The 22,480-nt window shown below is 22.4% G+C and overlaps 6 protein-coding genes across 6 annotated transcripts; 3 read left to right on the top strand and 3 right to left on the bottom strand.

The window, feature by feature from the left end:
• Window positions 1-535: 535 nt before the first annotated feature.
• Window positions 536-1,093, bottom strand: PBANKA_0417000 (signal peptidase complex subunit 3, putative; the record flags this gene model as incomplete). The annotated part of the gene is made up of 1 exon (XM_034568215.1): window positions 536-1,093. One exon carries the CDS (start codon window positions 1,091-1,093, stop codon window positions 536-538), a length of 558 nt encoding a protein of 185 aa, XP_034420227.1.
• Window positions 1,094-2,464: 1,371 nt separating this feature from the next.
• Window positions 2,465-2,962, top strand: PBANKA_0416900 (prefoldin subunit 4, putative; the record flags this gene model as incomplete). The annotated part of the gene is made up of 2 exons (XM_034568214.1): window positions 2,465-2,675; window positions 2,784-2,962. The coding sequence occupies 2 exons, from the start codon at window positions 2,465-2,467 to the stop codon at window positions 2,960-2,962; spliced, it is 390 nt and encodes a 129-aa protein (XP_034420226.1).
• Window positions 2,963-5,125: 2,163 nt separating this feature from the next.
• On the top strand, window positions 5,126-9,438 carry PBANKA_0416800 (ubiquitin specific protease, putative; the record flags this gene model as incomplete). Its single annotated transcript, XM_034568213.1, has 2 exons — window positions 5,126-9,193; window positions 9,346-9,438. The coding sequence occupies 2 exons, from the start codon at window positions 5,126-5,128 to the stop codon at window positions 9,436-9,438; spliced, it is 4,161 nt and encodes a 1,386-aa protein (XP_034420225.1).
• Window positions 9,439-10,185: 747 nt separating this feature from the next.
• On the bottom strand, window positions 10,186-10,862 carry PBANKA_0416700 (bacterial histone-like protein, putative; the record flags this gene model as incomplete). The annotated part of the gene is made up of 2 exons (XM_034568212.1): window positions 10,186-10,584; window positions 10,698-10,862. The coding sequence occupies 2 exons, from the start codon at window positions 10,860-10,862 to the stop codon at window positions 10,186-10,188; spliced, it is 564 nt and encodes a 187-aa protein (XP_034420224.1).
• Window positions 10,863-13,479: 2,617 nt separating this feature from the next.
• PBANKA_0416600 (replication protein A1, small fragment) lies at window positions 13,480-15,225 on the top strand (the record flags this gene model as incomplete). The annotated part of the gene is made up of 2 exons (XM_034568211.1): window positions 13,480-13,493; window positions 13,779-15,225. 2 exons carry the CDS (start codon window positions 13,480-13,482, stop codon window positions 15,223-15,225), a joined length of 1,461 nt encoding a protein of 486 aa, XP_034420223.1.
• A 690-nt stretch (window positions 15,226-15,915) lies between these two features.
• PBANKA_0416500 (copper-transporting ATPase) lies at window positions 15,916-22,045 on the bottom strand (the record flags this gene model as incomplete). The annotated part of the gene is made up of 3 exons (XM_034568210.1): window positions 15,916-15,934; window positions 16,086-16,431; window positions 16,558-22,045. The coding sequence occupies 3 exons, from the start codon at window positions 22,043-22,045 to the stop codon at window positions 15,916-15,918; spliced, it is 5,853 nt and encodes a 1,950-aa protein (XP_034420222.1).
• Between the last annotated feature and the right edge of the window lie 435 nt (window positions 22,046-22,480).

Raw genomic sequence — 22,480 nt, 5'->3', positions numbered from 1 at the left:
TTTTTTGTTTTCTATTATTTTTTTTTCATTTTTCTTTGTTGTTAAAAAATAAAAATGTTTAATTATAAAAAAGCAAATAAAAACAAAACATTCGTTCTATTTCATGTGCATAATTTTATTGAAAAAAAAAATATGCAAGCAATGTGGCGTATATATATACAAGCTTGTATTCACAATTAAAATTACTTTTATAAACATAGGTTACTTTTTTCACGCCTACAAAAATGTGCACATATATATCACAAGATTGGATTAAAAAAATTAATTAATAAAAAAAAAGAGAAATAAACTGGATGAAAATACATATTATCATAAATATTATTCAAATAAGACAGAAATATTTATACGTATATAATTTAATAATATAGAATCACATGGTATAACTTTGCCTTGGTACTATACTTTTAGTTCTTCTAGTGTTGTATATAAAATATAGAAATGTTTAATTTTATTTAATTAATTTCTATTTAATTCGCTTCAATTTAATCATTATATTCCCTTTTTTATTTTATTATGTTTTTAATTATATAAACAGTTATTTGTCAGGATAATATAATGGATATTTAGCTGGCATCGCATCAAAATATTCATCAGGCATCATATATGACGTTTTTGCCCCGTGATAAGTTCGTGATAATCCGATTAATGGCATATATTTATAACATACTTGTATATTTATTAAATTATTTCTTAATCCATTATAATAATCTTTAAGGGAATATTTTGTAATGAAATTTTTATACGTTTTTTTTGCACTTTTTTTGTTATTTATAATATAGTCTTGTATGATAACTTCATTTTCGGCTTTTTCAGGAGTTTTATATGTTACTAATACATATACAAATAACTGTTTTAAATTCCAATTAAAGGCTTTTGTCATATCATATGATAAATCTAAAGATAATACTGCTTCATCACCGTTTATATATTTATTATAAACTAATCTTTTTACACTTTTCACTTTTACATCAGTTACTATACTATTTTCATCAAATAAATAAAATGATGTTCCATAATTAAAAAGACACAGGGTAACAAAGCATAATGCCATCGAATAAAAAATTACATTTATTCTATTTAAAAGGCTATCCATATTTTTTAAAACAATTATTACATATATAAATAAAAATAATGGATTATGTATTCATTCGAATTATCTCGAATTGTATACTCTTAGTTCTATATAGAACGTTTATGTACGACAACTTGTGTAAACTTTTTTTTTATCAAAATTAAAACATAGAAAATTAAAATTTAACTTTTTACAAGTTCATATATGTGTATAATCTAGTTATGCACATATTCATTCGTATATATGTATATGAATCACTTAAAACATTGTTTTTGTCCAGAAATATATATATAGTAAATATACATAATAATACTCAGTAAGCACAAATTGTAAAATCAAAAAGGTTAAAATACTCGTTTCCCTTGTATTAATACAAAAAGGCCAGCCCTAAAAGTTTCTGTATTAAGTACTTGCTAAAATCAGATTTTCATTTAATGCCATATATGACAATATATATTTAAGCATATGTGGATATGCAATTCAATAACTTTAGTAAAATACTACATGCCAATATAAACACTCAAGGCTATTATATATAATATGTATATCCCATAAATATATATCTTTTCGATTTTTTATTTAACTAAAAGTAATATCACTATGATAAATTCTCATATTAATAGCAACAATCATAAATATGTATCATTACACATATTTTTTCCTTATTTTTTTTTTACGTAATTTGTAAAAGATAAAATTGTTAAACATCTTATTTTATTCGCTTCTTTTTTTAATATATTTGTTAGATTATCTTTTAAAACATAGATTTTATTATTATCCATACATTTTAAATACATATAATATATACTTTCACTTAAGTACTAAATTTCATGTTATATATATTTGTAGTATTATGTACTTTTCCGTTTTATTGCTCTTAATATTTTTTTACTATACTTATTTTAAATATTATTATATTACATATATATAATAATATATTATATGCACGCTTCAGGGTTTTTAATTGTTCAGGAAAATGAATGTATAGCCTAGAGAAAAACTATTATATTTTAAATAATTAAAAAAAAACAAACAAATTACTAAAACCCCAAATATTTACATTTTTGTATAATTGAATATTATATGTTTTTTATAAATGTAAATTATAAATATATTCTATGTAAAAATTCAAGCACATTTTTGTGGTGTGAAGGGGAAAATTTTCATTATCATTTATAATTTATCATTATTTTACTAATATATAAAAAAAATTCTGATAACATCTTTATTTTATTTATATTTTTCTTTCTACAAAAAGTAAAATAATAATAGATTTAAATGACGAGGTCTTGGTTATAATCATTCTTTTAATATATTTCTTTGGACACATATTATTTTTACCTTTATATATACGTATTTATAATTTCATTTCATCACTATATTTATTTCAAAATGGCTGATGTTAAAGATTCAAAATATGATTTAGGTTTAGATATGACCATAGATGATCAAAAGAAAATTGGAAAATTCACGAATTTACATTATAAGCAGTCCCTTTATCAACAAAAAATAAAATTAATGGAAGAAAAAATTTCAAACATTGATTCTGCTATAGACGAAGTTTCGCTTGTATTCGATCCTAATGATGTTATGCTAGGCATAGGTAATATACATATATAGAATGATAATTTGTTTCCTATTTCATTTTGTGTAAATAATACAATTATATACAAATTATTAAAATATGTATTTTCTTACTACCCCTTAACAGGTGACTGCTTTTTCTGCTTTGACACAGAATATGTAGAAGAAAGTTTAGAAAAATCCAAAAATGAAGAAAAAGTAAATTTAAATAAATTAGAATGTGAATACAAAAATATAATTGATGAAAAACAAAAACTAAAAACTGAGTTATATGCAAAATTTGGAAATAGAATTGATCTTAATTAAGTGTGTTATTTTCTAAAATTATGTATATCATATCTTTTTCATTTTTTCACGTATGCATATTTATATCTTCACGATTTATTTTGTAATCATTTTATGTTTTAATTAGACTTTTACTTTTTTTCATTGTTAAAAAAATTATTAATTTGTACATATGCTTACCACTATATGTGCACATATATATATGCTATTATACATGAAAATCTCATATAATGCTTTTTTTTCTATATTTAATTGAAAAAATGTTTTGTTACAATATTTTGTTGTATTTTTATTTTATGGTTTTCCTTTTTTTATATAGTGTGATATATTTTATTATTTGCATCACATATTTATTGCAAAATATATTTTAAAGCATTATTTACTTAGCTATTTACTTAATGTTTTTTACCTTACAAATTAATAAATCTCCAATAAGGAGGCATTGGTAAAATACAGATATTCATGTTATAACAAAAACCTTAGAAATAGAAAACGAGTTAATATGCATGTGCTGAAAAAATGCCTAGAATATATTTACGCTCTTTTACATTCATATGTAGTTGACAATTTTAATTATAAGCACATACATATTGGAATACCAATTCAAAAAATAACGCTTGAACTTTTGATGTTATAGTATTTTCGTAAATAAAGGAAAAAACACCTTAAAATTCCACAAAGTATTTGTAAATATATGTTGAATGAGAAAAAAATATTAAGCCCAAACATATTTAGTTAATTTTTAAATAGTTAAATGCTATACTTATATATTTTTATGGTTCCAAAGCAAAAAAATAAATTTGTTCAGTCCAAATATTTATCCCATTTAATCTACTATTACACTATTATTATATTATAAAAAAAATCAACTAAAATATAAATTGGGGTATATATGATATACTAAGAAAATAGTTATGCGTATAGGATGAAACAACATATATAGTCCAACATTCTTATTTTATTTGTTATTATATATACATTTTTTCCAGGTGTATAACACAGGTTTGCTAACCTTATACACATCACAAGTATTGCATAATGCAAAAAAAAACGTCATTTCCCCATTTTACATTTGAGCATATGTATGCCCTTATTTATATGAATGTATTTTTTGCATATTATATGTAAATATAAAATTAGTAAATCATATAATCATTATTCCTTTTTTCAAAAAAAATATTAAAAATAATTCTTTAAAAGCAATTACATTATATAAAATATATATTTTGAAAAATAAATGTATATGCAATTTATAATTATATTCTTATGAGCACTTGTATTATATATATATATATTTATTTATTTATTTTATTTTTTATAAGCAATATTTTTACACAATATATTTATTCGCTAGCATGCATACATAAATTATTTGTTTCATTGGTTTAACCATGCACCTTATTTATTTTATACATATATAGAAATACGATGAAAGAACAAAATTTGAAGATCGAAATTTTAACGTAATTTAACATTTTTTTAAATAACTATAACGTAATAATTATATATATATATATAATATGCAATACATATATCTTCCATAATATTATTACATATATATAATAATATATTTATTTTTGCAGATATTTTTAAGAATTTTATATAAAAAACTGTAGCTTTTTTTTTGCATTTCGAATTTTTAATACTGAAATTTTTTTGGCCCCAAAAAAACGAAATAACGAAATGAAGAAATAAAGAAAGAGGAATAAAATTAATTGACGAGAAATGATTTATAATAGTTTCACTTATTAATAAGTAGTGATTTAGTTATGTGAATATAAAATCATTGAATCTTTTTATTTACTATATCATCCAACTATTTACCGATATATATATATATATATATATGTGTGTATCCATAAAACTGGAGCATATAAGGGGATGTAAATATGCATATATACATGTATATAATTTTCCTTTGTAAATTATCCCAAAAATCTAGAATGCTTTGTTAAATTTAATACATATTTTCGAAATATTTTAATTCATTTCTCTGTGGATATATATATACATTTTTAATAAAACGCTCATGCCTATACATTAACATCTACTAATTAAAGTTTATACCGAGGTTCAACGATTTATATAAAATGTAATATAAATTTTCATATATACATATATAAGTATATGTGACTCTTCATAATTTCTCAAGATTAAGCTTGACATATTATAATATTTTAAATAATGATTAAAAGCGAAAACATTCCAATTGATAACATTAACTATAATTTAAAAATTGAAGAAAACGATGATGATAATAAAAAGCCTAAAAAGGTATGTGAATTAATAAATTGTAATGACAAAAATATGATTAATTATATATATAAAGATATAGTTTCTGAGGAAAATGAATATGATCTGCCAAATATAAACAAATTTAACAACTATAATAATGAAGATAATACAAATTATGATATAAATAAAGACAAAACAATTATGAACATACTTGATATGAATAAAAGGGTACAAATTCACAATAATATGAATAAATCCGATGCTAATTATGAAATTTATATAGAAGAAAATAATGGTGTTATAACTGAATTAATTAACCCTGAAATATCGAAGAAAGAATCACTTCATAATATTGTTCCTCGACCTCAAACATATAATAATAACAAAAAAGAAAATTTAACTAAAACTAAATTAGAAATACCAGAGACACATTTGAAAAATTCAAAAAATACTATATTAATAAAAAAAACGAATCAAAAATTATACCCAACTCAAGAAAACATATTAAATGAAATAAATAAAGGCAACAATGTAAATAATGGCTATGAACAAACAACCTTAAATAATAAAATATTAGAAAATACTCCACAAGGAAATACTGAAATTTTGGATGAAAATCAAATAATATATAACTCAAAAAAAAATGATAAAAAAGTAGAAACTGATTTATTTTTAAATGACGAAAATAATTATTTACACATTTTTAAAAATTACAAAACATATCAAATATTAAAAGTATTGAATATTATTGCCAAAGAACATATATATACCAAAAGTTATCATTCAGATAATTATGCCAAGAAATTTGGAAAAACATCAAATATAAAATTGAACGATTTAATAAGCTACAATGATCTAGGTATAAACAATGAACAAATACAAATAAATATCATGGAAAATGAAGATGACCCTAAGGACAACATTATTGATAACTATAAAATCAGTAATAATAGGATGCCGATTTTAAAATCGATGAACAAAAATGAAAAATTAATATACTTATCACTTTTGAAAAATGTAGATAAACATATTTTACAAAGTATTAATAAAAATATTTTTTTTTTAAAAAGAATACAACAATATTTCTATAGAAAATATATTCACATTAAATTTCCAAATGATTTGGATAATTATTATTATTTTATAAATATGGATTGGTTTAATAAACTTAAAAAATTTGTGTTTACTGATTCTGGAGAATTTCCAGGTGAAATCACAAATTATAAATTATATAACAATGAAAACATTAATGCAATGAATTTTGAATATATCACAAATATAGAAAACTTTAAACCTGATTTAAAAGAAGGTAGAGATTATATATGTATTAACAAATATATGTGGAGGTTCTTATATTATACATTTAAGGGTGCCCCATGTATTAAACGAAATAGTAATAATATCTATGATAAATTTGTACCTATATCAAATAATGATATACCTAATAATAATATTATTTATTCATTAGAATCACAATACATAGATAAATTATTTTCATTATTTAATTACTTTCATGATGATACTATAAATATAGAAAATACTTCACAAAACGAAAATCAAATAAAAACAAAAAAATACTTTGCTGATTCTTATCACGACCTTTTAATATATTATAAATTAGCAAATGAAAATCCTAATACAACTATTCATTATAATAATAAAGAAGAAAATCATTTTGAAAAAAAAAACCTTGATTCAATAAAAAAAAAACCTATTGATAATATACCACCCATTATATCCAATAATTCAAATAAAGAGTTGAGCCCCCCAAAAAATAATATAACCAATAAAACTGCCATCCATGAATTCTCCTTAAATTCGGGTAATCAAGGTAGAGCACCTAATACAGAAGTAGCAAATAGAAATAATTTCAAATGCCCTCAAAGAAAGGGTTCAGAGAGAGCTAATAACAGCGATAACCAAAATAATCGCAGTCAAAATAACACTAACCAAAATAATCGTAGTCAAAATAACACTAACAAAAATAATGGCGGTCAAAATAACGCTAGCCAAAATAATGGTGATCAAAATGAAGGTGACAAAAACCGAGACGATAAAAATAGTGATAATCAAAACAGAAATAATAGTGACACCAGTCAATCTAACAGTAACGATGAAAGCGTAAGAAAAAAGGAGATGCATATGAATATTGCGAATCAAAATAAAAGAGGTAAACCAAAATATGGCCCAAACAAAACTAATAACCCCGAAATTGGAAATATGAAAAGAGAATGCTCTGATGGAAATGACACCAAAAGTACTAGCATTGAATATAATGATCGTGCTAATAATAATCCCCTCAAAAAAAACGCCAATTTTAAAGGCCATAAAAATATAGAAAATAAAATGAACCCCCAAAATGGAACATTAAATAGTAACAATGATACTAATCAAAATTATTTGGCACTTCATAATACATCATCAAAAAAAAATTCTATTGCTTATCATTCATCAAATGGAAATGATATTTATAAATCGTGTGAAGAATATAATAATGGTGTTACATCAAGTAATGGATATGTTACTACAACTGAAACAGATTCTAAAGGAACGATAGAAAATATCTTGAAAAATAACTTCAATAAAAAAAAACATCAAACTAACGCCAACAGTAGTAGTTGTACTAATATGAGCAGTACCAATAGCAGTTGTAGTTATAACAGTGAACATAATAAATCGGAGAAAAGTGGCAGGAATTATTCGCCAAGAATAAATAAACAAGTTAGTGAAAACGACGCCAATAATATCATGAATCATCCTGAAAAAGAAAATATACAAAAAGATAAACAAAATAATAATATGAATAAAAATATATCAAAAAAAAATAATACAACGATAACCTACAAAAGCATTTGTTCTAGTGACAGTAGTAATGTTGCCAATAGCAGTAGCTATCAAACGAAAAGTAGCAATAGTAGCAATTTTAGTATACGTGGCCAAAGTTCTTCTAATTTTAATAGTGATACTTGTAAAATGAATAAGAAAAATTCAATGGAAGAAAATAAACAAAATGAAAATGTAAATAGTATATTAAAAATAGAACACCCAGCTGGTATTATAAATTACTCTACTACTTGCTATGTTAATGTAGTTATGCAATGCTTATCAGTTTTTCGCATATTTATATACACATTACACAATTATGTAACAAGTAAATTTAAGGATTTCAATGCATCAAGTGATGATAGTAATAGTAAAAATAACTCAATTGTTAACAAAAATTTTTTTACAAATTCTATACCTTTTAATTTGTTTGGAAATAATAATAAAAATAATAATGAACTTTTACTTGTATCACTTTCAAATAAATTATTTGAATTAAGTAAAATGCATAATACCTCCAAAGTAATAGAAATTAATAGATTTTTAAATTTATTAAATCAAAAATATTCTTATTTATTTGAATGCAATGAACAACAAGATTGCCATGAGTTCCTTTTATTAGTTTTTGATTATATTCATAATATGATGAAAATAGTTGATGAATCGGTTGATAAAAATAATCAAATCGATTATTATCTAAAAAAAGAGCAATCGATTATATCAGATCAATTCTTAGGCTTAATTGAAGAAAAAATTACATGTTCTAATTGTGAATATGTCAATTGTATATATCAGCCTATTTATAATTTAAGTGTTAATTTTTTTAAAAAAAATACAGAAAATAATTTAAATGACAATCTTATTGAATATTTTAAAAAAGAAGAAGTTAATTCTACTTGTGAAAAATGTAAATCAACAAAAATGTATAGATGCTCTTATGTATACAAACAACCAAAAATTCTAATTGTTCATTTAATTCGATTGTTAGAAGATGGATCGAAAATAGACAAACCCATCAAATTTGATATCTCCAATTTTAACATCCAAAATGTATTAAAGAAGGAAAACGATAATTTTATTGAACCGCCAAAAAATTATGACCTATGTGGTGTTATTGTTCATAGGGGACTCAATTCGAATTATGGCCATTATATATGCTACACTAAAAGAGTACATTCCAATGGAAAGACAGTGGTAAATAAAAATAAAAATATGAAATGCATGGTGCATGAAAAATTCTATAATATTTCTTAAAAATAGTATACATGTGAATGCACACTTTGTGCTCTTCTGTATATTTTTCGTTACGTTACTTTATTACTTTATTTTTTTTTTATTCCTTTTAGTGGTATAAATTTGATGACAGCCTAGTGCGAATGGTCGATATTAAAGAAGTGGCATCAGCCAAAGCATATTGTCTTTTTTACGAAAGCAAATAATTAAAATGCTTTTCTTTTTCGATTTCTTTCCCTATTTTATCGTTTTAAAAGTTATAATAGGATTTATTCATATGAACCACATAGTTATTTTGCAGTTTATCCCTTATACTATTGTCATTATCATCTTTATTATTTATTATCATTTATTTTTTTTTTTCGAGGTCATATACCTTTAATACCCATTTGCATATTAAACTATACATAAATATATATTGTTATTTTTTGATGTCTTTATTTTACTTTTAACATATATTTTTTATTTTGAATTTTATTAAACCCCTTTATAAGGTATTACTCAATTTTTGTGTGTTAATTTTTTTGACTGTTTTATTTATTGTAATGTTCTACGCATTAAATATGGCATTCCCTTAAAAAGGTATGCAATAGTAACATAAAAATGTATATATATAATTTTTCTTTTTAATTTGAGAATAAATATTTTCATTACAATATTTTTCCAGAAATAATAGTTGCACACTTAAAAAAAAGAAAATGCAATTTCGCATTTGAATATAAATTCAATAAATCATTACTTAAAAATGTAGAAAAAAACAATATGTATAACATATAAATAAAATATAAAATAGCAGGGATATGCTCCCAATTGATCCACAAAAAATAAATAGTAATAAAAAACATTTATAAAAAAATATACACTCATATACACTTATCTGTGCATTCTTATTTTACTGTCATTATTTTGCTAGTACTATTCATTTTATTTTATTTTCTTTACAATAAAAGGCATTAATAAACTAATTTTTCATTGACATTCTCCTTAAAGTTTTCATTAATATTATCCATATCTAATTCGTCGTCCTCGAATTCAGTTTCCTCTTCGTATCCTTCTCCCTTTTTTGCCTTTATATTTACTTTTATCATGTCTTTGAATATTTTTGAGAATTTAAAATGTGGCACATGACTGCTTTCTATTTCAATGTCTTCTTTTGTTCGCATATTTTTAATATATCTTTTTTTTCGAAAAATGTTGTAATACATACCAAATTTATGGATGTATATTTTTTCATTATTTTCTAAATGTTTATATATATTATCAAATATCCCATTCATGATTTTTTCAACTGTTTTTTTACTTTCTTTTGTTTCCATTGAAACTTCTTCAATTATCTGCTTCTTAGTAACTGCCTAAAAATATATAAAGTAATAAATAAAATGCGTATATATGTACAAATAAGTTATTATAAACATTTTCCAACAAATTTATTATCATTATGTGTTTTATTATTATTCTTTTTAACCTGTGAAATAGGCACCTTTGGAGAATTTTGATATAATGCATTTTTATTATATGAGTTGTTGCTAATTTTTTTGTTTATAATATTGTTCTTATGAACATTAATGAAAGCCTGCCGTGAATGGACATATTCAAACATAAAACAGAAGAACAACAATAGGATGTGCATTTTGTTCTCTTGTATTTTAAGATATATATTATATTGAAAAAATTGTAATATATATATGAATATTCTGACTTTTTTTTTAATTTATCATTTTCAGTAGCAAAACAACTAATCTGTATTTTGTATATATTTCTTAAAAATTGAAACTCAAAATGCTATTACTTATTAAGCTGTATAATATTTAAACAAAACATAAAAATTTACATTATAAAAATTAAAGGATGTTTTTATTAATATGTTTTTTTACTAAAAAATACATTTTCTTAAAAAAGTAAAACAAAAATGAAAATATATATCATATGCCCTGCTTTTGTTTTTATCGATTTATCGCAAAATGCTACTATATTAATAGTGCATCATAAGAATAAGAAAGAGAAAAAAAGTAAATAATTAAATAGTATATATGTATTTTTTTAATTGAAAATATAAATAGTAAATTAAAAAAATAAATGTAAAGTAAATAATCCTCGCATATTCGGTCTATTCTCTTTGGATTAATTATTCATATATATTTGTTTATTAGAAATGTTAAGTATTATGTATACCCCTTAATTATTGTGTATAATTTAAAAGGCTAAAAAATCAAAAGATGTGCTTATTTTTATGTGATTTTATAAAGTTTACACTTTTTGCATGCTATCATACATTGAAGTTTATTTTATTTATTGGTGCAGTATTATGGGCTCTCTTTTTTTTAATATTTTTTTTAATTATGCAATGGAATATTTTATAGTATTTCTATATATTTTTACACTTTTATATTTTTTATTTGTAACCTTTTTCTAATTCACAACAAAATGATTGATATATTATACAGATATATTATCATTCTATTCCAGCATTATTAATTTGGAATTCTATGATATATATTTCCATGATGATGTATTAAACGGAAATTATTTTATCACTTTAATTTTTATTTTCAATTTTTATAAAAAACAAAAGTATATATTTTTATTATCATTTTTAACACACAATATATAAAAGTTGGAATATTTTATCATTTTATTAATCATTTTTGTTAATTTCATAAGAGTATATAAATATTAAACATGATACATTTTATTTCGCAAAATAATTCAAATGAACCCATACACACATGCACAATAAAAAGTGAACATATGCTATCACTTTATTTCCATGAAATTACTCTTACCCATTTTCCATATCTCATATAATTGGGGCAATAGTATATTTTACATAAAATACATCTTTTAAACAATTTTTTCAAAGAAATAAAAATATTTAGGATAGTGATAAGCTCAAAATGTTGATTAAAAATACATTTCCCTAAATATACAACGTCAAATGGGCCTAATAGGAGTAAATTTTCGATATTTTAAGCTATATACAAATAAATATAATTATGTTCGGTGCAAAGCTTTAAAAGATATGCAAAAAACTTTTTTAATTCCCTTATTCGAAATAACAAATAAATTTATTATATACGTTAATTTATATCACCTTAAAAAATTACAAATGTTGCAATTTTATTTCTTTATTTTTGTCTTTTACTATTTTTAAATTGAATATTATTTAAAATTATAAGCTACTTGTCTTTCTCATCATATTAAATATAAATATCATTTTAATTTTTTCATACGGTACTTAAATTTATCTTTTTACAAACTCTATAATAAGTTCCTTAGTAATATTCAAATAAAAAATACACCCATAAAATTGCTTTAAGTTTGTTAATTTTAAAAATTACGAATTAATAAAAAAATAGCATATCGCATATAATTCCATAAGGTGTTTTTTCGATTTTTTTCTCCTTTTTCCAATTATATTATTTTCTGGTCATTATTTGTGTAATTATTAATGCACATTTTAAGTATCTAAATTTTAAGAATAAATGCTGTCTATAAATTTTTTGCCTCATTAAAAATTGTATATATATATAATTAGTCTATTATACATAATAATTATAATTTAAAACACAGGTAAATAGTCCTAATAAAAAAAAATTGAAAATTATAAGTTATGATATTCGTCATTTATTTAATATATAAAATCTGTAGTTTATGGAAAAATTGTGACCATTAATCATTTTCATTACATTAAAATATATGATAAAGCGGGAAGCCATAATTTAGTAAAATAATAAGCTAATATCATTATTTCTCATTCGATTTTGTTATATCTTTTAATATTTATTTATTCATTAAATCTTACTATTTATTTTTTTTTTCACCCTTATATATATAATATATGCATATTACTCTTATAAGCGATTATACGCATGCGTATTTTTCTGTTATATATACCTTTTCAAAAAATTATAAAACAATCCTGAATATATTTATGCTATTTTGTTATTCTCTTTTTCTCCACGCTAATCATATATGTACACTCTTCGTATTTTTACGCATTTTTTTTTATTTATTGCTTTCCTTTTTTTAAATTTATTTCGTTATTTCTTTTTCCTTTTACGTATATTATTTTTGATAAATATATTAGAATATAAAATACTAATATAATATTACACACATTTATGTTTGGATTTTAAAAGAATTATTTCGCTTAATAAATGTATAATATTGGCTCTTAATTTTTAAAAATCGAAAACACCCATAATTATTAAAAACCCAAAAAACATTTGTTTGATGCAAGATTCAAAATGAGTGAAAACGAGTAAGCTTATCAAAGAAAAACATTGAAAGATTAATAATATGCATTTATGTTGCGGCGCTATATATGCATATATTTATGTGTATGCCCCCAAAAAAAAATCGAAAATGAAACAAAGAAAAGCACGCATCCCTCTTTAAAACATAATGCGCAGCATGTATAATAATGGAATGTGTGTATATAAACTAACATGCTAATATTATGCATTTTCTTACAATATACAATTTTTTTAATTAATATTTTCCCCCTAACATTCGTATATAATTCCATCCTTCTTTCATTGTGCAGCCTCCTTTTTCGTATTAGCCAAATAACGACATATGTTAGCAAATGGATCATAAAAGCAAAAGTAGTTAACAAATCAAAACTCTCTACATTTAAGAACAACAACAGTTTTTTTAGCATAGACATAACTGATGTACATGGTGATTCGATTTCATGCAAATTTTGGGGAAGCTCAGCAGATAAATGGTTTAATAATATAGAGTTAAAAAAAGTTTATATTTTTTCCAAAGGAAGAGTTTCGATTGCAAATCCAAAATATAATACTGTAAAACATAAATATGAATTAACATTTAATGAAGATAGTGAAATTCATGAAGTAAAAGATGATGGGGAAATCAAAATTCAGAAAAATATATCACTTGTAAATTTAAGAGATATAAAAATAGCCACAAAAGAAACACCATTTACAGCCGATTTAATTGGTATAGTTAAACATATATGCCCACCAAATAATTTGAAAACGAAGCAAGGAAATGATATAATTAAACAAAATATAATAATTGTTGATGATACAAAGCATTCATTTGAAATATCTTTTTGGGACAGTAATGTAAATTTAATAGAAAAGGATTTAAAAGAAAATGAAATATACATATTTACAAATATAAGTATTCGAAATTGGAATGATATGAAAAATGGAACATTTGGTGTAACTAGTTCTATCGAAAAAGTAGAAAATCTAAATGACGAATTAAAAGAAAAATGCTTAGGTATTTCAGAATGGTATAATAATAATGGAAAATACGAGCAGTTTACTAATATGAAAAATATTTTATCCAATGATGTTATCCAAACACCTGATAAACATTATGCATTAAGTGATGTTAATGATGTATTAGCAAAAATATCTGGAACATATACATTAGTAGGTAGAATTAAACGAATATATTGGAAAAGCAAAGAAAATGAGCATAGGTTTTATTACCCTGCTTGTACTAAATGTAAAAAAAAATTATTATCAAGTGGACAAGATAGTGCTCAAGGCGTTGATTACGATAATTCGAATTTCAATAATGAAGAAAATTGTGTATATTCATGTATGAATTGTGATGAAAATAATGTCAAACCCTTTTATAATTATACATTTAATTTCTTATTTATGGATTTCTCTGGTTCTATAACTTTAAGAGCTTTTTCTGATGAAGGGTTTAATTTGCTAGGGAAAAAAGCTGAAGAATTAAAAGGATTGGATGAGGATACTTTAGATTATTTATTTAATTACGATTTCTTATATAAGGAGTATAAAGTTGTTGTTAGGGTAAGTCAAAAAATTTATAATGGAATAGAAAGAGTAAATTTTACTGCTATGAGAATATTCCCACAAAAATATTCAGATATCTCGTATTTACTCAATGAAATCCAACTACTCATTCCCAGTGATAATAATACAACTAAAAATAAGAGATCCCTGAACAACAATTTTCATGATACAAAAAAACAAAAAATATAAAAATTAATTTTTTTAATCGTTAAAATGATATAGCTGATTTTAAACAAAAATTAATCAATCCTTTAAACGCATATATTTATAAATTTATATTTTCGTTCCTTATATATGCAAAATAATGATAATATTCATTCTATGACAACACTATGTATGTGCGCATTATTTTCAATTATACAATTTGCATGTCTATTATTTATTATATATAAATTATCGCAAAGAATTTTTAACATAATTATTTTACAATATTGCATATCTATAATATTTGAACTATTTTTTTTAAGCCGTCTCATAAAAATTAAAAAAAAAAAATTCAGCTTTGCTATATTAAGTTTTATAACTCATTACGTATATATCACACAATTTTTGTACAATATAAATATATATTTTATGTGTCATAGTTTTGTAAATTTTAATGAGGGGAAAATAAAATGTTATGTTTTTCCTATAGTAATATTATGCACATATTAAAAAAAAATAACTCAACAAATATTTTATGCTTTATAAAAAAAAAGGAAATTTAATGTTTATATATACAATCTCATATATTTGAAAATACTATCACATATAAAAATAACACATTCATATAAGATAAAATGAAATTTGGCAAAGCGGTATAATCTTTTCTTTATTCATTTTTTTTATTTTTTCATCATTCTGAAACTGATTTCTCTTTTAATACCTTACGAATCCCAATCATACATTTTTCAGAATCCTATAAATGTGTAAAAAATGTAAAACACGTAAATGTCTATACAATTTATTATATATACATGCTAAACATAGTTATGCAAGTATACACATAGCTAATAACGATTATTTATCATATATATATATATATATATATTGGGGGGCATTTTCCTTACAGCTTCAAGGATAGGGACGATAAAATTACAATAATTGAACTACAAAACATTAAGAATGTGAAATGAAAGGGCGAGAAAACAAAATTTATGGCATAAAAAGCTCCACTTGCCAATAAAATAAAAAATATATTAATAAAGAAAGAAAAAAGAAAATTAAACTTAATAACTAATATGGTTTTTTTGCTTATTTCAAATAATTTTGTTATAACACTTATATCATTATCAACAATACATGCGTCTGCACTGTCCATTACAATATTTGATCTTGTGCATAATGACAATCCTAAATCAGCAGTTTTCAAGGCAAAACAATCATTTATACCGTCTCCAATAATGCATACCTTTCCTGTTTGAAGAAAAAAAAATGCACATCATTTTGTGAAATATAAAATACATATAACCTAGTATACTCACATATATACATGCACAAATAAATGTAAAGGATGAATATGTAAAACAAAATTGTAATTACCATCGTTCAAAGATTGTATTTTCTTAACAAATTGAGCCTTCTCCATAGGTAAAGTATTTGAAGAAACGTTGCTTTTTGGTATTCCCAATATTTTTGAAATATACATAGCATTAGTATAATTATCACCTGTACATACATAAATTTGTTTTTTCTCTTCTTTTAAGTGATTAATTAAATCAAATACCTCCAGTTTAATATCATCTACTAAAATGAAAAAACCAACTATTATTCCTTCAATACCCATAAAAATCATATTATGGCTTTCATTTTTTTTACTATTAGAATAATTATATAAAAATTGATAAGTTTTATGCACACTGCAATCACAAGAATATAAATATTTTTCAAAATTTTTTATATTTAATTTTTCTTCAGAAATTTTTTCCATTTTATTACAATAAGTATTTTTATATTTTGTATAACAGTAAAACAACGTGCCTATAGTTATTGACAATTCATTTATTATACCAGTAATTCCTTGGTTTTTTTCATTCTTTATATTATTAAAATCATATGTTTTATTTATAAAATAATATCTATTAATAAAAGAATTAATAGACTCAGCATATAAATGATTACTATATTTTTCGATATTTAAACTTAGTCCTAAAAATAAATATATCCAATTACATATTTTCTCTTTTAAATCTTTTTCATCAGAAAAAGATAAATTATTTGAACTATTTATCATATTATTACTTCCTATATTATTTATAACGTCTATTAGATTATTATCATAGTGATTGTCAGAATTGCTATCAATATATTTTCCATGATTTTCATATTTCGAATAATTTTTATTATTGTATAATCCAGTTAAATTATACTCACTACTTGTTTCGCTAGAATATGAATCATCATCCGAAGAAAATTCAACAACAGAATTATTTATAAAATGTTCTTTTAACGATTTATCAAATGACTTATCATATTTATTACTACTATTAATATTCTTATTGTTATATTGCCTGTATTTTTTTAAATTTATTAATGACATAAAATAATTTAAAAATGTTTGTTTTCCACTACAATTAAAATGCATATCATTTTCATCTCTATTTTTTTTATCACCTTCTCTTTGTCTATTTTGTTTCAATCCTATTGCTTTTCTCATTTTGTATTCATTATCATTTTCAGTTGAAAAAGAATAAAATTTGACATCTTTACCTGCACAATTAAAGCTTTCTAAATAATTCAAACATTTTTTACCATTTTTCACATTTTTTCCTTTACAATGCTTTAGAAGATTCGAAGGATCATTATCATGCATTTCATATACTTCCATATATTCACCATTTTTACAATTTTCCACTTTTTCATAATCTTCTATTTTGTTGTAAATATCCGAAATATTTTTGGAACCAGTCAGTTCTTTAAAGAAACCAATTTCACCGTCTCTATAATTACTATTATTCCATAATATTTCGTCATTATTTGAAATAGCACACATATTTTTAACATTTTTTGCATATTCCCAATCGATTTCTAAATTATTTCCAGGCCGATCCTTCAATAACTGATCAATAAATGTTTCGAAATTATTTGAAATAAAAATTTTGTTAACAACAGGTTTTCCAACTGTCAATGTCCCTGTTTTATCAAATATAAAATGATTACAATTAAGAAGGATTTCAAAAATATTAATATTTTTTATAATAATTCCAATATTACTGCATATATATGAACTGATAGCTATTGACAACGGGCTGGCTAAACCTACTGCACAAGGGCATGCGACACATAAAACTGATAATGAAAAATGAATCGAAAAAAATACACAAGATAAAAATCTATTTAATTTAAAATAATTTTCGTTTCTAATATTTACATAACCAAAATATGTTAAATAAAACCAAATTAAAAATATTACAATACATAATATTATAATAAATGGAATAAAAATACTAGCAATCTTATCAGCATATAATTGGAGATTTGTTTTTTTAGAATTTACTTCATCTAAAATTTTCTTAACATATTCAATATAGTTCCTTTTTGTTACATCAGAAATATATAGTATACATATCCCTTCAGCACATTTAGATCCAGCATATATTTTATCACCTTTATATTTATTTATTCCATTTGATTCACCACTTATCATACTTTCATTAATAATTGTAACATCATCATTAATTTTTATTCCATCTACTAATATTGTTTCACCTTGATAAAAAACTAATAAATCATATTTTTGGATAAATTTTACAGGATAGCTCTTAATTACATAATCATTTAAATTTATTTTTTTCCCTTCTAAACATATTTTATCAATATCTTTACTTAAATCAATAGGTTTTCCATTATCAATTGTATTGCTTAATAAATATTTTTTAAGTGGGAAATTTTTGGAGGGTTTATTTTTATTACAATTGTATATATCATTGCTACCACTTTTTCCAATTCCATCATTTTTTTCATCTCCAAAATATGTAAAACTTTCTTTCTTTGTCAATTTATTTGAGCTATTTGTTTTTTCTTTTTTATTTAAATTACTATTATTTTCCTGGCTATTATGTCTTTCTTCTAAAATATTAACATGCTTTGTTGTTTTTTCATATAAATCTTCCATTTTTTTTTTCGAAAACTGCACCAAAAAATGTTCGATTTCAGATCCTAATTTTATTATACATATTAATAATGCAGCTGTATCAAAATATAATGGAATACCATCTATGTTTATTGAAAAGATTAAACATGATATTAAAAGAAATAGCGAATAAAAATATGAAAATGATGAACTAATAAAAATTAAGACGTTCATATTTATTATATTATTCTTTAAATTCTTATATCCATTAATAATGAAATTATAACCAAAAAACAAATATATAATTGAGGATAATATATATATCAATAATAATCTTAATGATAAGACACTAAATATTTTTTTGTCTAAAATACCCGCAAAGTTTTTATCATCAATAAATATGTGTAACAATTTATTTAAAAGTATATTCAACCATGCTTTTTCTGAACATGATTTATCTTTCCTTATTCGAGTTTTGTTCTCCTTTTCATTGTTTTCGCAATTTTTTTTATCATTACTATATGCTTTTTGTTCTTTGCATTTATTTACATTATTTTCTTCATTAGAATTATTTTCAAGATTGACATTATTTTCATTTTTATCATTTCTAAGCAATTCCATTTTGTTATCCACATTTTTTGGTTTTATTTTGTTCATAAAACGGGCATAGAAATTTTTTAATTTTTTCGAATTTTCATTTTTCTTTAAATTTTTATTATTCTCAGAATTTTTAGAAGATTTATTATCTATTGTAAAATCAAACAAAAAAGTTTCCTCCTCATCAACTTCTTCTGTTTTTCCTTTCTCTCTTTTATAACTTTCTACATTTTCACTATTCTTATTTTTATCATCCCCTTCCTTTTTTTTGAAACTTTCAACATTTTCAATATCCTTATTTTGATCGTCATTTCCTGTCTCCTTTATATAGGTTTTTATATTATCCTTATCTATATCTTTCGATGTTTTCTTTTCGAAGGTTTCCTCCATAAAATCATCCGGAAGATGCTTTCCCTTCATATTGTCTAAAGGGTTTTGCTCCACATTTATAGAATCTTCAAAATTCTTAATGTGGTTACAATTGTCTTTTTCGCCATTTAAATTTTGTTCGCCAATATTTTTTTTAAGGTCTGCATTCGAAGCTATTTCTTCTTTTTTCTTAATTTTTTCTTCGTCATCATTTTGTTTTTTTTTCTTTCGAAAATCTACATTTTCATTAGAATTATAATTATTGTCCATTTTATGCGAAACAGAAAAAGGTATGTTTTGAGACAAACTAATATTATTTTGTTCAAAAAAATTATTATTAAATGCTTTATGCTCGTTGTTTAAATTACGAACAAATTTGAATGTTTTAAAATAATTTTTATAATTTCCATATGCATAGAAATTGTCCATATTCCCCATACTCATTTGATAACTATTAAGTATAATAATAATAATGCTTATAAAAAAACAACATAATAATTCAATTACTTTTCTAGATGTTTGTGTTTCATTATTTTTTGTACTTCTAAAATATTTTTCTTTATCTTCATCATAATATGCATCAATATTATTTTTTTTTTTTAGTAATTCTAACATGCATCTAATCCCTATAATATCAGGATCATACAAAATATAAATATATTCATTTTGTATATCATATTCTACTTTTTTTACTCCTTTTATTTGGACGAACAAATTATAAGCTTTTATTATATCATCTCTAAATATATATAATGTTATATCAAATAAATTATTGTCATTTCCATTATCATACTTATATAAATCTATCAAATCATTATTAAATCCGCTATCTTTAATTTCAGACATTATTTTGTTCACATAAAATTTTACATTATTACTCTTGTTTTTAATTCCATCAGATATATCATTCTTATAATTACTCATATTTTCAGGAATGTTTATTTTTAACTTGATTTTATCGTCAATAGCAAAACTATTACCGTCTATAATTAAATTTTTATTTTTTAAAAAATTAATTATTTTATTTCCACAACTATTACATGTCATATTATATATTCTTAATTCACATATATATATATTCTCATTATTACTTATATAATTTTCATATTCATAAAAAGCTTGATTATGGTTCATTCCTTTGAGATTAACTGTATCTTCGTTATATACATTTTCAGTATCATCTAATAGTTTTTTTTTTTCAGGTTGAATATTATCATTACTTTTTATTTTTTTATTTTTTGTTATATTTCGAAAAATATTAAATACATCATACGTTTTTTTCCCTTTTTTCATATTATCGTCATCCTTATCATTTTTGCCAATTTTTTCATTTATATTATTTCCTTCATTTTCATTGCATTTATTTTTACACTTATTAATAATATCACAATTTGTTTCAAGGTTGTCTTTATATTTATATATAGACCCTTGATCTATATAATTATTATTACTATCTCCGTTGGCCTCATTATTATAAGCATATTTGTTCAAATTAAAATCATTTTTCTCGATTCCGTTTTGATCAAATTTCTTATCCTCATTTACATTAAATTTATTACCTTTATTATTCATTTCACAACAACTTTTATTTTTATATGTTTCGTTCTTTTCATGTCCTCCTAATTCAACATAATCATCTCCGCATGCTTTCGAAGCCATTTCTTCGACACATGGACTTATATTAACTTGACTATCACACGCAGTTTCACTATTATTATAATTACCATTTACATAAAAAGTAAACCGAATAATATCATTACTGCTCCCCCCATTCCCTTCTACATCCTCATCTTCTATAAAATATCCATTAATACCTATGTTATTTATAGTATCAACTATTTCTAACGCATTTATTATATTATTGTTGTAAATAATCGAAGCAGATTTATTTGTAAAGGTAATATTATCAACACCATCTATTTTAAGTACACATATTTTCTTCTTTATATTTTTACTAACGTTGTTAAGTATTATTTCCCTTTTCCCCATCATGCATATATATATAATATATGTTCATACACTAATATGACCCCCAAATGTGCATCCTTCATTAATTTTTATGTGGTCCCTAATATTTATGAACGATTTTCTCAATAATACATATATATATATTATTCAACTATATTTTATTTTTTATACTTAATTTTTTTTTTTTTATAAATAATTTGCAGAATTTTATTATTATATATATATAACATTATTTTGGCACTGAAAATGTAACATACATATGTGTACATAAATACATAATTCTTCGGAAAAATTATGCGAATAAATATGCCTTAATAAAAACTGTTTCTAAAAATAACACACTCAGAACAAATAATATTTATGCATTTTGCACATAAACAATATGAAAAATAATTAACAATAATAAAATAAATTCTATAATTGAAATAATATATTGCCCCTTAAAACTAATAGAAATCT

Source organism: Plasmodium berghei (genome assembly GCF_900002375.2).
Source record: "Plasmodium berghei ANKA genome assembly, chromosome: 4".
NCBI lineage: Eukaryota > Apicomplexa > Aconoidasida > Haemosporida > Plasmodiidae > Plasmodium > Plasmodium berghei.
This window is presented reverse-complemented; position numbering and strand designations above follow the sequence as displayed.